This window comes from Scyliorhinus torazame, chromosome 13 (genome assembly GCF_047496885.1).
Source record: "Scyliorhinus torazame isolate Kashiwa2021f chromosome 13, sScyTor2.1, whole genome shotgun sequence".
Taxonomy (NCBI): Eukaryota; Metazoa; Chordata; class Chondrichthyes; order Carcharhiniformes; family Scyliorhinidae; genus Scyliorhinus; species Scyliorhinus torazame.
The window spans coordinates 141,917,414-141,934,182 of NC_092719.1; the positions used below are offsets into that span (position 1 = coordinate 141,917,414).

General features: G+C 47.4%; 1 protein-coding gene across 24 annotated transcripts in view; it reads left to right on the forward strand.

The window, feature by feature from the left end:
- LOC140388298 (contactin-4-like) overlaps positions 1-3,587 on the forward strand; it is a 3,617,424-nt gene extending 3,613,837 nt beyond the window's left edge. For 19 of the 24 annotated variants that reach the window (XM_072472208.1, XM_072472210.1, XM_072472213.1 and 16 more), the window contains one exon: positions 2,216-3,586. In XM_072472208.1, coding sequence (XP_072328309.1) covers positions 2,216-2,310 — 95 coding nt within the window. In that variant the 3' untranslated portion in view covers positions 2,311-3,586. Of the gene's footprint in view, positions 1-2,215 lie in introns of all 24 variants that reach the window. The other 5 variants (XM_072472218.1, XM_072472223.1, XM_072472220.1 and 2 more) reach the window with 3 other exon arrangements.
- The last annotated feature ends 13,182 nt before the right edge of the window (positions 3,588-16,769 follow it).

Sequence of the window (16,769 nt, forward strand, 5' to 3'; positions counted from 1 at the left end):
GCCCGCTGGTGACTGGGGTTGAGGGAGGTATGTTCTGGTGCATGCCCAGAAATCTTGTCCTGAATTCACGTAGTCATTGAGAGCAGTCGCTATGTGGGAAGGTGTGCACCATTTTATCATGTTTATCATGTTTTCATGGCCTTATCCTCCTCTCCTTGTCCTCTAGTGATGCATATGGAGGCGTCAAGTTGGATTTAGTGTATTGTTGTTCCTCTGTCCACTTCTATATCTCTGTATGCTGAGACATTTTTGCTATGCTGTACCAAACCTGTGGTTTTGTTGTCATTTTTTTAAATGGAAAACCTTCAATAATATTTTTTTTAATGCACTCAAATGAAAGAGACCTTTTAAGGTGCTGGATGCTGTCCATTTGAAGGATTTTATTGTTTATTCTACACTTTTGTAAAATGTGTGCATTTTTAGATTGATTTTTAAGAACATAAGACATAGGAGCAGGAGTTGGCCATTCAGCCCTTCGCACTCCACCATTCATTGCGATCATGACTGATCATTGACTTCAACAGCATTTCCCTGCACTATCCCGAATGTTTTTAATATGTAGAAATCTAGCACTCCCACCAAACCTTCCGTTGGATAAATAACTGCACGCAATATTCCAGGTCTCACCTAGACCTGCATGTTAGCTTTCAGTGACCCAAGTGCCTTTGAAATTCAATACATCCCAGCCTCTACCATTTAAGAGATGCCCTGTATTTCTGTTTTTTCCTACCAAAGTGGATTCTCCACAATGTATTCCATCGACTAAATTTTTGCCCGCATGCTTAGCCTCTCCAAATCCCTGTGATGCATCTTTGCAGTTCATTTTGATGTTTGAACTCAAGTCAGCTTTTTCAGCTTTCAATCATTTGTTTTCAATTCCAATATGGGGGAAGAGTAGTGAGCATTTCCTCAATTTACTATTTTTAGTGAGAGAACAGACTTGAGCATGAAGAAGTGAAAATATATGTGGCCTGGATTTCATTGTTAGTAGCAAAGCAGCATCACTCACTGCTGGCATCAAACAAAGTTGTCCACGAAGACCTAGCGATCTCTGTGATGTCGATTTTCCTTTTCCCAATGTCAGTTTCAATCTGCACCAAATCACCGAGATCGTTCGTGTCCAGTGAACAAGATAAAGACCCAGGGCTGGATTCTTCGATCCTGCGGTTATGTCCGCAGGATCTGTCTGGTCGGCGCCGCCCCCGCATCGATCCTCCGTCTGGTGGGAGGCTAGCAGCCGCGCAGCTTAAAGCCTTCAGCTATACCTGCGGATATGGCCGGAGAATGACCGGGTCTGTAGCCCTGCATGCACACAGCAGTGGCCTGCGGTGGCTGCGCCGTGCAACATGGTGCCGGCTGTACGCGGACCTGGCCTGCCAAAAACTGCCCCCCACTAATCCCCCCAACCCACGCAGAAGCCCCCCCTGCCAGCGGAATGGCTTCCCCCCGACTGTGGCGGCACTGGACTCCGTCCGCAGCCACCACGCGAGATCCCCAAACGGTGCAAGAACATTTCCCAAGCTGTCGGGGACTCGGCCTATCGGGGCGGAGCATTGGGGGAAGTCCTGAGGCTGTCCATACGACTTACGGCGTACTCCCCGAGTATGCTGTTTTTGAGGGGGTGGAGCATCGCAAAAACGGCGCCGCCCCCTATTCCGGCGTAAACGGCGATTCTCCGGCCGATCGGCAAACGAGATTTCGGCATCGGCGATCAGAGAATCAAGCCCGGAGTGGCAGAAAACTAGGTCGTAAAAGACATAAATTATCCTTCACTTTTAATTAATTTGCATAGAGAGTGAACTAAATTATGGGACGTGCATGAGGAATTAAGGTAGAATCAGAAAAATCATAAACAAATTACATTTTTTTAAAATTGAGTTATATCATAATCGAGAACTTTGACATCCCCCAAACGTAAACTTAGTTTTCAGGACCAGAAAAATTTTCCTGGATTTCTGCATTTAACTGCACATATGTAGACTCCAGAAGGTGCTGTAAGTTTCAGGGGAGCAATGGCAGCACACAAAATCTATATTCTCTGCTTCTGCTAAGACAGGCATAGCATTATTCTCTCCGTCAAAGAAAACAAAATACTTTCACCCAGTTTTATTTTGGCATTTATTTTCCGATATTGTATGTCAGCTGTACAAAGTCATGCATCATTTAAAAACTAGCTTGGAGATGCTAAATAACTGACTTCTGTTTCTATTCGCAGATCCAGATGGTGGAACTTCAGGATCAAATGCCTGCACATTGTCGGCCTTTAGCACAATAGTGCTGTCTCTGTCAGCTAGATCAGCATTATGGTGAAAGCTTACACTGACCTACCTAACATCATATAATCAGTCAACAATCTAAAGACTTATCATGAGTAAATCTGAAAATTTTGCTAGTGTGCATTTAATGACTCACCAATGTTATCTTTTCCTATAAATCTTTACGACTGTATGCTTTATCATTTCAAATTTATGTGGACATACCTATAATTACCAATACAATTCATCCACCAGATTAAATTGAGAGATACTGTTCTTTGCCTAAGGTTTCTTTTGGGTTTTTCAAATGCACTAAAGTCAACATCTGAAAAACATCAGACACATTGATGTTACCAAAGCGTGCAATCTAACAGTTTGCATATAATGTACAGATGGTTATATTTATATTTGTGAAATGTTCAATATTTTGAAAGTTATTATTTAACACAATTCGTTGATGTATTTTGGAATGTGTTGTAGCTTTTTAACATTGTAATACAATTTTCAAACTTGTCACCTATATCTGAAATCACTGATGCTTGTACTAAAATAGGAGATTTAACCAGATAACATTGGTGCAATAGCTATACCTTAAATAACAAAGGTTTCTCTGAAATATCCAGGTGCAGTCATAACAAATGAAAAGTAAGATGTATGTATTAATTTCCACATTTCACCACAATTAATAATTATTATTTCAAGTACATTATATTTTTGCTGCAACAAGCAAAGCAGAACCTGGATTATCTAGTGTATTCTAATGTAGTAACAAACAAATTAAATTTAATTTAATGACAATGAAGGAGCCTAAAATTGATTATGAGGTATGCAATGGTGTAAGTGTAATATGCAGCACAATTACAAACTCTATGGCGTAGTGGGGGTAAAAAGAAACAAGACAACAGATCGAAAAGGTAAAATAATCTGTGATGTTGCATGTGAAGGTGCATTTATATTTCTGTTAAATCAATGTACATAAAGTCTTTCAGTGCATATTTGTAAATATATGTCAGGAGCAACATCACTTTACAATAAGCTCTATTACTAGAATAGTTGTAGAGGTGAGCTGAAGTCGTTTACCAGATTGAATCTGTATTGTTGTTATAGTCTTTTAAAGGTTTGATCGACTTTCCAAAAAATAATTGTTTACAACTATGTTTTTTAAAACTTTAAATCTGTTTTATATTTTTCATTCGTCTGTTATGACTGGCCACTGTTAATGTAGGCAGCAGTATTTACATTTAAATATTGCTGCTTAATTCTGTAAATAGTAATTTGACAGAATCCTTTGAAATAAATCTGTTTTGAAACAGTTTCCCCCCCTATTATCCTCTCTTAATAATCCCATAGGTCACTGTTTTCCATTTATCATAAACAGCTAACCTTTCATGATCCCATCTTTTTACCAGATGTGGTCAAGATATACACTGGAGTCAAGTTTGAGATATGCATAATTATGATTTAACTATGAACTCAAGTTTAGAATTAGGATTTTAAAAATGCAAGGCGTAGGTTGAACACGGTGCACACGCAGGGTTAAAATATGCACATAACTTGAGCTTCTGTGGAATTGCTCAGAGGCAATGTTGCTTCTGATGTTTATTTTTTCAATTCTTTTCTACTTTTCCTTTCTATCTCAATTTCCTCTCTCTCAGTGCAATCTTTCTTTTCCCCTCTTCCTTTCTCTTTCTATATCTGACTTTACATTGATTTCACTCATTCTAATTTCCGTTGATTCTCAGTCCCTCGACTTTTTATTTCACAATTCTTATATCTGGCACAGTAGTTCGCACTGCTGCCTCACGATGCCAGAGACCCGGGTTCGATTCCGACCTGGGGTGACTGTCTGTGTGGAGTTTGCACATTCTTCCCATGCCTGCGTGGGTTTCCTCCGGGTGCTCTGATTTCCTCCCACAGTCCAAAGATGTGCAGGTTAGGTGGATTGGCCATGATAAATTGCCCTTAGTGTCCAAAATTGCCCTTAGTGTTGGATGGGGTTACTGGGTTATGGGGATAGGGTGGAGGTGTGGGCTTGGGTAGGGTGCTCTTTCCAAGAGCCGGTGCAGACTCGATGGGCCGAATGGCCTCCTTCTGCACTGTAAATTCTATGATGAATAGACTTTTTCTTCCTATTTAGAAAGCATGCTTAAGATGCAAGTAATGTCATAGAGTTTTACAGCAAAGAGGCCCTTCCACCCATCCTGTCTGTGCCAGTCATCAAGCATCTATCCATTCTAATTGCATTTTCCAGAACTTGGTCCGTAACCTTGAATGCTATGGCGTTTCAAGTACTCATCTAAATGCTTCTTAAATGATGTGAGGGTTCCCACCTCCACAACTCTTTTTGGCAAGAAAATGCTCTTTACCCTCCTCAAAGTCTCAATTTGTAGTTATCTCGCTGATAACCTTGTGCCTTAGATCCATGATGGAATTGTATTATTTCCTGAAGAAGGAGCCATTGCATTTATTTCTAACTCATAATTTTCTTTTTCTCAGTCGTTCGGCTGATCATAAAAGATTCTTTCCCCTTTCCTAACTTGTATTGGAGGTTTTCCCATTCTTGCTGAAGCTGCCATTGGTGAAAAACTAGCCAGAAAGGCATCGTTTGCAGCCATTCATAGTCACAATGCCCAGCACGTGAAGTTAATTATTTTACTACATAGCCACAGCCTGGTTGACTGACCAAATCTGGTTTACGTGTCAACTCCTACATCAAAGCGCTTTTTAATTATCTATCTGTGACCCCACAACTATCCTCAAAAAAACCCTGTTGTTTCATAATTTGGATTTAATTGCATAATGTGTTTTAAACACTGGAGAAAATATCAGACCTTTTATAAAATTATTTCTCACTGTTGTTCACACCTCACAATTGTTATTTGTGTATTTTCCACCTGCTTGTCTCAGTACATTCTGGACATCATAGTTACATAGGAGCAGGATAGAAACTGTCACTGTGAAAATGCACACACACATTCGGAATGTCTCTACACCAGCTACAACTCCCCATTCCTTCCCATCCGGTTGTTAAGTGCCTTTAAGAATTGCAGACTAGCTTTATTTGGTGCTAGAGAGAGGTGAGTGTGTGTGAGAGAAGTGTGTGTGTGAGAGAATTGTGAGTGTGTGTGAGAGGGTGAGAATGTGAGTGTGTGAGAGGTGAGTGTGTGTAAGAGAGGTGAGTGTGTGGGAGAGAAGTGTGTGTGTGTGCGAGAATTGTGAGTGTGTGTGAGAGGGTGAGAATGTGAGTGTGTGAGAGAGGTGAGTGTGTGTGAGAGAGGTGAGTGTGTGTGAGAGAGGTGAGTGTGTGGGAGAGAAGTGTGTGTGTGTGAGAGAATTGTGAGTGTGTGTGAGAGGGTGGGAATGTGAGTGTGTGAGAGAGGTGAGTGTGTGTGAGAGAGGTGAGTGTGTGGGAGAGAAGTGAATGTAAGTGTGTGGGAGAGAAGTGAGTGTGTAAAAGGGTGAGAATGTGAATGAGAGGTGAGTGTGTGTGAGAAAGGTGAATGTGTGTAAGAGGATGGGAATGTGAGCGTGTGTGTGAGAAGTGAGGGTGTGAGTGTGTGTGAGAGGGTAAGTATGTGAGTATGTCGGAGAGAGGTGAGAGTATGGGTGTGAATGAGAGAGTTGTGATTGTGTGTGGAAGAGGTGAGAATGTGAGTGCGTGTGAGAGTGTGTGTGTGAGAGAGAGAGAGATGAGGGTATGTGAGAGAGAGGTATGTATATGTGTGTGTGAGGGAGAGGGGAGCCTGTGTGTGTTAGAGAGGGGAGTGTGTGTCTGTCTGATATGAGAATCCAGCTCTGCAGCAGCACTCCTAATATTAAATGAAATTGTGAGCAAAAGGCGCAGCATCACTCTTGCCATGACAAATGACAGAAAGAAGGTACGAGAAGTATTTATTGAATGAGACTTTTTAATTATAATGAGTGTACACGTAAAAGAAATAGAGAAAACTTGTCTAAATTTGTTTCCGTATGTTTGTACCTCTTGCACAAAACATTCCATTTTTTTTGGTTTTACTCTTCAAAAAAATGAGAATGTTTCTCCAGGGTTCCATCAGTACTCTTGGGAGGTCAAAAACGTTCCGCAGCTAGAATGGTTCGGGAGATCCTGAATTATTGTTTTGATTATTTGGTTTTCTGTTGGTTAACTTCTCCCCATTGGTACATTTTATTCTTTTGATTTGTTCATTTTTCATTCATAGATAATTGTTAAGTATTTATTTGACCTAATCATGATTATTTGCACTAATGACATAGTTCATCCAAAGCCAACAAGCACTTCACTCTCTTTGATGTGGAAACATTGCCTCAGTTTCACAACTGACTACTTCAAAGTCACTCAACTGTGAAGGGAGATGAATGGAACAATGCTGACAGCTAGGTGTGCGTGGCACCAATCCCATTTTCCGCCAACGCTGGATTCCCCGCCACATCGGGAACTCTTTTACCGGCGACGAGCGGCAGAAAATCCAGCCCTATTTGGAAATGGCAACCACACAGTTCTTGAAAAATTCTTCCTCAAAATTGGCCATGAAAAATAATGAGGAAGAAAAGGAAACGTCGAGTACCTGTTTCATCTACCAACTCTGAAGAATGATTTTTCTTCAAAGTTTATTTTTGTTAGCAATCGTCTCTTCTTTGGTACTTCCATCACATAACCAGGTTAACCACTAATGCCCCCATGTTGTTTATTAATATATTTATTGATTCATTCATAATTTTCCCTCTTAAATTTATGGGCCGGGATTCTCCGAAATCCCGGCCAAGTGTTGATGCCGGCGTCAAAACCGGCACGAGCGATGCCGGCGTCAATGGGCTTCCAGGCCCAGTCATTCACTCCTTCCACGGGGGCTAGAACGGCGCCGGAGTGCTGTGTGCTGCTCCGCTGCAGAAAGCCGACCCTACACTTCTGCCGCGGGTCCGCGCATGCACGTGCCATGGCCAGCGTGGGTCCGCACACGCGCGCCACTGCCATCTCCGCGCCGCCCCACGGGCAGTATGACGGAGCCCTACAGGGGCCCGGCGCGGAGGAACATACACCCCTCCCCCCGAATTAGCGTGCCCGCCGATCGGTTGCCCACGATCGCGGGCCTGGCCACCGTGGAGCACCCTCCCTCCCCCCGGAGTTGGCTCCTCCCACCCCCCCACCAGGACGGCCCCCACAGCCAGAATGCCAAGGTCCTGCCAGGTAGGCTAAGTCACACGTTGGGCAGCTCCCACTTGGAACGGACTTTTGGGCTCTTTTCAGGGCCCCCACGGCATTTTTTCAACATTTCCCGGTGTGGGAAGAAGACTGCAACATTCCCCCGACAGTGTATGGCTCGGACCAGGAGCGGGGCGACTCAAAAGGTGGTGGTGAAGCCAAAGAAAGTGCGAGGGAAGAAGAGCAAGATGGCGGCGGGCGGGAAACAGGCAACATGGATGCAGTGGGCGCAGGACCAGCAGAAGGTTATCCAGCGCTGCTTCAGGGAGCTCAAAACGGACCTGCTGGAGCCAATGAAGGCTTCTATCGATAAGCTGCTGGAGACCCAGGCGGCCCAGGGGGTGGCGATCCGCGAGGGCCGACAAAAGATCTCCGATAACGAGGGCGAGATCTTAGGCCTAGCGGTAAAGGTGGAGGCGCACGAGGCGCTCCACAAGAAATGGCAGTAACAGTTCGAGGAGATGGAGAATCGGTCGAGGCGGAAGAATCTGCGGATCCTGGCCCTCCCGGAGGGGCTGGAGGGGTCGGACGTGGGGGCCCATGTGGTCACCATGTTAAACTCGCTGATGGGAGCGGGGTCGTTCCAGGGGCCCCTGGAGCTGGAAGTGCTGGCGAGGAGACCCAAGGCTAACGAGCCGCCGCAGGCGGTGCTTGTACGGTTTCATCGGTTCGCTGATCGGGAGTGCGTGCTCAGATGGGCCAAGAAAGAGAGGAGCAGCAGGCGGGAGAACGCGGAGGTTCAGATATATCAGAACTGGAGCACGGAGGTGGCGAAGAAGAGGGCCGGGTACAACCGGGCGAAGGCGGTGCTGCACAGGAAGGGGGTGAAGTTTGGCATGTTGCAGCCGGCGCGACTGTGGGTCACCTGCAAGGATCGGCACCATTATTTTGAGTTCCCGGAGGAGGAGTGGGCCTTTGTTCAGGCCGAGAAGCTGGACACAAACTGAGGGTCGGGTGGTCGAGGATTGCTGTTGGTGTGTTACATTTTGAGGGGGGGTTCTTTGCTCTTGTTTCTTTTTGATTGGGTGTGGGTGGTTAGGGTGGGTTGGGCACTGTTTCCGTTGGGTCTGTCGGGTGGGCTCTTGGAGGGTGCCAAGTAAATGGAGTAGGGGGTGGATGGCCGGCAGGGGGGATGGGGCCCTGCGGGGGAGGGGGAGGCCCGAGTCGGGGGGGAGGGGACTGGGCCTGTAAAAGGAGCTGCGTCAGAGGTGGTGGGGCCAGGCAGGTGGAAAGCACGGGCTTTTTTCCGCGCTGAAGGCTGGAGGGTGCGGGGCGGGGAAGCGAGGGTTGTTTCCCACGCTTGAGATGGAAGGGGAGGTGGAGAGCCTGCTGATGGGTAATGGAGGAGTAGGGGATGTCTCACAATGGGAGGAGTCGAAGGAGAGGCGGGAGTGGCCGGGGTCAGCAGGAGTCAGCTGACTTGCGGGAGTGCAATGGGAGGAGCAAAGCAGCTAGGAGGGGTCCTAGCTGGGGGAGGGGGAAGGGGGGGGTGGTTGGATGGGGGGAACCGGGATGCTGCTGGTATGGGCAAGGGGGAGCTGGAGTGAGTCGAGGGGGATGGGACGGGGGTCTGTCGCCGTGGGGAATGGCCGGGTGTGGGGTGCGGGCGCATGGCTGGCCGAGGAAGGGTCATGGCTAGTCGGCGGGGGAGGGGGGGCGTGTAGCCCCCTGATCTGGCTGATAACCTGGAATGTAAGAGGACTGAACGGGCCAGTCAAGCGGGCCCGGGTGTTCGCGCACCTGAAGGGGCTGAAGGCGGATGTTGTCATGCTCCAGGAGACACACCTGAAGGTGGCAGACCAGGTAAGATTGAGGAAGGGGTGGGTAGGTCAGGTGTTTCATTCGGGGCTGGATGCCAAAAATCGGGGGGTGGCGAACTTGGTGGGAAAGAGGGTGTTGTTCGAGGCGTTGAGCATTGTGGCAGACAATGGCGGCAGGTATGTAATGGTAAGTGGTAAGCTGCAAGGGGAGAGGGTGGTGCTGGTCAACGTGTACGCCCCGAACTGGGACGATGTGGGTTTTATGCGGCACATGTTGGGTCGGATCCCAGACTTGGAAGTGGGGGGCCTGATAATGGGCGGATAGGAAGCCGGCGGCGGCTAAAGTGCTGATGGGGTTTATGGACCAGATGGGAGGGGTGGACCCTTGGAGATTTGCAAAGCTGGGGGCTAGGGAATTTTCATTCTTCTTGCATGTTCATGAGGCCTATTCCCGGATCGACTTTTTTATTATGAGCAGGGCGCTGATAGCGAGAGTAGAGGATACCGAGTACTCGGCGATAGCCATTCAGGATCACGCCACACATTGGGTAGAGGGGCCAGCGCCCGTTGTTGCACTTGGAGGTGGGGCTGTTGGCGGACGAGGAGGTGAGTGAGCGGGTCCGAGGAAGCATAGAGAGATACCTGGAGGTCAACGATAATGGGGATGTCCGAGTGGGGATGGTCTGGGAGGCGCTGAAGGCGGTGGTTAGGGGAGAGCTGATCTCCATTAGGGCCCACAAGGAGAGGAGAGAGCAGAGGGAGAGGGAGAGGCTGGTGAGGATAGACAGGAGGTACGCGGAGGTGCCTGAGGAGGGACTGTTGAGGGAGAGGCGTAGCCAAATTCGACATGTTGACCACCAGAAAGGCGGAGGCGCAGTGGAGGAAGGCCCAGGGGGCGATTTATGAAGATGGGGAAAAGGCAAGTCGGATGCTGGCGCATCAGCTTCGGAAGAGGGATGCAGCTCGGGAAATCGGGGGAGTTAAGGATAGGGGAGGGAATGAGGTGCGAAGTGGGGTTGGCATCAATGGGGTCTTAAGGGACTTTTATGAGGAACTGTATCGGTCCGAGCCCCCACTGGAGGAGAGAGGATCATTTCAATTGAGGTTCCCGAAGGTGGAGGAGGGACTGGTGGCGGGATTAGGGGCGCCGATTGGGCTGGAGGAGCTGGCCAAAGGGATAGGGAGCATGCAGGCGGGGAAGGCACTGGGGCCGGACGGTGTCCCGGTCGAATTCTACAAAAAATATGTGGACCTGTTGGGCCCATTGCTGGTTATGACCTTCAATGAGGCAGGGGAGGGGGGGCCTTTGCCCCCGACGATGTCCCGGGCACTGATCTCCTTGATTCTGAAGTGGGACAAGGATCCCCTGCAGTGTGGGTCTCACAGGCCGATTTTGTTGTTAAACGTAGATGCCAAGGTGCTGGCGAAGGTCTTAGCCACGAGAATTGAGGACTGGAAGCTGCAGGTGATCCACGAAGACCAGACGGGGTTCGTGAAGGGCAGGCAGTTGAACGCGAATGTGCGGAGGCTCCTGAACGTTATTATGATGCCGGCGAGGGAGGGGGAGGCGGAGATAGTGGTGGCGATGGACGCTGAGATGGCCTTCGATAGGGTAGAGTGGGGGTACTTGTGGGAGGTGCAGAAGAGATTCGGGTTTGGGGGGGGGGGTTCATCAGGTGGGTTAGGCTGTTGTACAAGGTCCCGATGACGAGTGTGGCCACGAACAAGAGTAGGTCTGAGTACTTTTGGTTGCATTGAGGGACGAGGCAGGGGTGTCCCCTGCCCCCCTGCTTTTCACACTGGCGATTGAACCCCTGGCTATGGCACTGAGGGAGTCAAGGAACTGGAGGGGGTTGGTGCGGGGTGGGGAGGAGCATAAGGTGTCGCTCTATGCGGACGAATTGCTGTTATATTTGAGGGTCCAGGTGGCCAAGAGCTGAGGGGCCCTGCATAGACTTAATTTCACGAGGCTAGTGGAGCAAATGGAGGAGGAGTTTAAGAGGTGGGACGCGTTGCCGCTGTCCGTGGTGGGTAGGGTGCAGTCAGTTAAGATGACGGTGCTCCCAAGGTTTTTGTTCCTGTTCCAGTGCCTCCCTATTCTTATCCCGAAAGCATTCATTAGACGGGTCAACAGGGGCATAACGGGGTTTGTGTGGGCGCGAGGGACTCCGAGGGTGAGAAGGGTGTTCCTGGAGTGGGGTAGGGATGGGGGGGGGGGGTGCTGGCACTGCCCAACCTCTGTGGGTACTTCTGGGCCGCCAATGTGGCAATGGTGCGCAAGTGGGTGATGGAGGGGGAGGGGGCTGCATGGAAGAGGCTGGAGACGGCGTCTTGTGAGGGTACGAGTCTGGAGGCGCTGGCAATGGCACCGCTGCCTCTCTCTCCAATGAGGTATACCACAAGCCCGGTGGTGGCGGCTACCCTCAAAGGCTGGGGGCAGTGGAGGCGGCACAGGGGGGAAGTGGGGGGACTCGGTGTGGACCCCAATACGGGGGAACCACCGGTTTGTCCCAGGGAGAATAGATGGAGGGTTTTCGGGGTGGCACAGGGCAGGGATAAGAAGGCTGGGGACCTGTTTGTGGATGGGAAGTTCGCGAGCCTGGGTGAGCTGCAGGAGAGGTATGGGCTCCCCCCGGGGAACACCTTTAGGTAGCTACAGGTAAGGGCGTTTGCCAGGCAGCAAGAGGTGGAATTCCCGCTGCTGCTGCCACGCACGGTACAGGACAGGGTGCTCTTGGGGCGGTGGGTTGGAGAGGGGAAGATCTCGGCAACTTACCAGGTGATGTAGGAGGAGGAGGAGGCCTCGGTGGTGGAGTTGAAAGGTAAGTTGGAGGAGGAGTTGGGGGAAGAGATCGAAGAGGGGACGTGGGCTGATGCCCTTGGGAGGGTGAACTCTTCCTCTTCGTGCGCGAGGCACAGCCTCATATAGTTTAAGGTGCTTCACAGGGCACACATGCCCGGGACAAGGATGAGCCGTTTTTTTGGGGGTGAGGAAAGGTGTGTTAGGTGCTCAGGGAGCCCCAGCAAACCACACCCATATGTTCTGGGCATGCCCAGCGCTGGAGGAGTTTTGGAAGGGCGTAGCAAGGACGGTGTCGAGGGTGGTAGGATCCAGGGTCAAACCGGGCTGGGGGCTCGCAATATTTGGGGTTGAAGGGGAGCCGGGAGTGCAGGAGGCGAAAGAGGTCGGTATTCTGGCCTTTGCGTCCCTGGTAGCCCGGCGAAGGATTCTTCTTCAGTGGAAGGATGCGAGGCCCCCAAGCGTGGAATCCTGGATCAATGATATGGCGGGGTTTATTAAATTGGAGAGGGTGAAATTTGCCTCAAGGGGATCGGTGCAAGGGTTTTTCAGCCGGTGACAACCGTTCTTGGACTTCCTGGCAGAACAGTAGACAATGGTCAGCAGCAGCAGCAACCCAGGCGGGGTGGGGGGTTCTATTTTATTTTTGTTTGTCTACACTGGGGGATCTGAGGGGGTGTATATATTTGCTATGTGTTAATTTGGGGTGTTAATTTATTATTTATGTTTAGGGGGAGGGGTGCACGGTGGTTGTTTTATTTTGTTTTGTATTTAATTCTATTGGGTTCCTTTTTCATTTTGTTGTTGATATTTTGTGAAAACTTCAATAAAAATTATTTTTTTAAAAAAAGGGAAACTGGATGCGCACCCATGGAAATTATATCCCACAGTATATTGCCGGATAGGAGGAAAAGGAAAACAAATGACCCAAAACCTATAATCACTGCACCTCTGTGCTAGCTCCACAACTGGGTGGACTTATCAAAGGTTAACATGAAATATAGAGTTAAATATTAAAATGGCAGAGCTGTATAGCATGAAACAAATCGCCAAATAGAATATTACCTTTTTTCAGGCTGAGGTACAACTGCTGTTAGCATTCATTTTTCAGATGCTCTGCATGGTTTTCAATCAGTAAAGGTCCCTGAGTAAATTTAAAAGATGTACTCAGCCTGAAATTGCAACAAATTGCAATACTTCACAAAGAATTCTGATTTAAAGCAAAAATTACAATCAATACCACAACGTTCTACAGAAACATTGGGAGAGGCTTTGTTTATACTTGTTCTTGGCAGGGCTGGGGCGGGCGGCAGGGGGGGGTAATTATTTCCTTAAAAATCAGATTAAAGGGAAATGAAAACATTGCACATTACAATGATAGTCTGTACCACTGAAGGGTTATGATATAATTTATTGTCAGTGGGGCACTTCAATACAGAAAATGTTGTATTTTGTTTCCACCCTGTTAATTGCCAATTGCCTTTTTCTTCCATATGAAGGAAGTCTTATTGTGAATAACGCCTGGATTCCTATTATCTCAGTTGGAGATTGACATACTTACTGAATATTGTCATTGTCTTGCAACTTATAATAATAGAGAAAAACCTTTTTGTAGCTTTGATGGGCAGACACATTAATTGTCTTCAAATTCAAATCTCTGAACCTCTTTGCATTAAGTAAATTAAATGTGTCTGTTTTTAAAAATCAAAAGGTTTCCTTCAATGGGCATGACCATGCTCAGTTTGTCATTTTCTAGCACAGCAGAAAGAAATCATTGAGACCACCTCTAAGTGCTTGTATTCATCAAATACAGCACTATCTAAACCAACATTTTCTGTTTGAACTTTTCCAGTGAAAATAATCTTCCGGATCAGAATATTTTTTCCATGTGTAAAACATCTTTGAATACGACTTCACAATTGTACTTGAATTTTTTGGACGACTATTTTAGTTTGTTGTTGTACTAAAAAGGCCAACATTGATTCAGCGGGAATGTAAATCTCCTTCACAAAATAATCTCTTTTTTTTCACAACTGAAGGCACAATGGTGACATAGTGGTTATGTTGTGACTCAGCGAGATGGACTAATACGATCTGAGTTAAATCCTTATCGCAGCAGCTATGGGAATTTAAATTGAGTTGATTAAATAAATATAGAATAAAAAGTTAGAATCAGTAATGGTGACCATGAAACTACTGGATTGCTGTTAAAATGCATCTGGTTCATTAATGTCCTTAAAGGAAAGACTTCTGCCGTCATTACCGGACTTATTTGTGACTCAAAATCCACAGCAATGCAGTTGTCATGCAATTGCCTTCTAAAATGGACCAGGGAACTGCTCAGTTGCATGAAATCACTATGACAAAGTATAAGCAGAGGGACCACCCGTTAATGTGGACATCAGGCATAACAAAGGCGCACGCAGCCCAGTCAAACCTGCAGGGTCCTCCTCACTAACATCTGGTGCCAAAATTGTGAATGTTGTCCAATTGATTGGTCAAGCAACTGTCTGATATAGTCATGCTATCAGGATTATACCTTTTAGTCAATGTCTCAGACTTCTCCATCATCATCCCTGGTTATGTCCTATCCCACCAGATATTTTGATACAGTGCAGTACAGTCAGGAGGGATTAGAGTCCTCACCATTTACTTTGAATCAAATGAATTCTTATCTGACCAGATCAAATACGGGCAAGGAAACCTTTTGCTGTTTACTAACTATCGCCCTCGCTCAGTTACTAAATCATACTCCTCTATGTTCTCTGGGTGGCAGGTTTCTATATTGATAATAAAGAACGTTTGGTACCTAGTGTTTGGTTCCATATGACAGATATCCAGAACATTATTCTATTGCCATTTTAAAAAATTGACTTTCTGCTGAACCAACAAAAAAAAGGCTGCTACAAGTCAAATGACTATATGCTCAGAAACTACAAGAACAAAATAATTACTTCCTCAGCCAGTGGTATCCCACATCTCATTGTACAGACATCTTGTAATCAGGAAAATGAGGAAACGTGCTCATTAAAACCCATTGTGCTTGCAAAGCTGCTAACAGACTCATAGCACATCTGGGACTGTCCTTACCCATTTCAAAAGGGAACCAAAGGGACATCATTTGCATCTAATAAGTTCACCTTGCTGGCGGAGTCTGCATGGACAATATCTTCCCGACATCAGACCCTGAATATGAATGATAACTCTAATAACTAACGACTGGGATATTATCAGTCCTGAAATCAAAGTCAGATCCAAACACTGGATAAGCAACCCTTTTGGAAGTCATTGTGGAGAAAGAGAGTCACATGACTTGAGTGACTATTTTGAAATCTCTATATAACTTTGAGAACTGAGAAATTTTCAGTCTGCTATTTTAACATCAACTGAAAAGGGCTCCAGCTGTCTGGCTGAGCAAGCAGTCGGTTGCCAACTCTCTAATCCCCCAAATCTGACTCTGCTGCCATATTTCCTACCAATGCTTCCAGAACCAACCCATTCTCAGTGTACCTCCTTTGTCCGTGGTATCCACACCAACTACAAAGTGAACTCGACAACTTCTGCCTTCAGCCAGCTGAACTCAAATTCCTGCGTGAAAGAATTTCTCATTGGACTTTGACTCAGGAAATCATGCAAACTAATATTAATTTCTGTTAATATCTATAGTTGTAAAAGTTCTTTTTCCTATCCACCCCACCCCTTTCTCGGTGTGTGCGTGTAGCAAAGTGAGACATTGCAGACACTCCTCCTCCAGTTGTTAAATAAACAAACAGTGATAACCCTCACGAGGACCACAGGGCAACACTTAGCAATCTCCGCCTGGAGCCTGTGGAGTATAAATTCCCATGATAACCGGCGGAGGCTTACCCAACTGGGATTCATTACTGAGCTCTTTAAATGCAATCCCAGACCGGGAATTCCGTTAGTCCCGATTGGGACACTTACGTTGTATGCTGCGGCTGCAGCTTTACTTTTGAGTAGAGAATAAATTTGTTCAAACCTTCCTCTTCGAGCCTACTGGATTACTACACTGGCGATGAGGAGCAAGAACAATGGGCAAAATTCTCCGGTAACGGCGCAATGTCCGCCGACTGGCGCCCAAAATGGCGCAAATCAGTCGGGCATCGTGCCACCCCAAAGGAATTTACGCCGGCGGGACAGGCATTTTAACGGCGGGACTTCGGCCCATCCGGGCCGGAGAATCGCGGGGAGGGGCCCGCCAACCGGCGCGGCGCGATTCCCGCCCCCGCCGAATATCCGGTGGTGGAGAATTCGGCAACCGGCGGGGGGCAGGATTCACGCCAGCCCCCACCGATTCTCCGACCCGGCGGGGGGTCGGAGAATCTCGCCCAATATTCTGGACATCCCTGCTCAAAAAAAACACCTTCAATAAGGAAACATATGAAAAGAACCTGGAAAGCCATTATTTGGGAAACTCAAGCTGTGTAATGCAGGTAAGGAAGATTGGCCCCAGTATGCTGAAATAATGTGCTATTTATTTTGCACGACTGGCATAGAAGATGACGACCGACAAAAGGTAATCCTTCTGACCACTTGTGGAGACCCGACATTCGGCATCATTAAGGGTTTGACCTACCCGGCAGCCCCGGACTCAAAAACCTATAATGAACTGGTAGAATTAATGGCAAGCCACTACGACCCTAGACCATCAGTAATTTTCCAGCACTACATGTTTAACAAGGCTGGAAAAATCCCTGCAGAACCCATAACAGAATTCCTGACGCGGCTCAGGA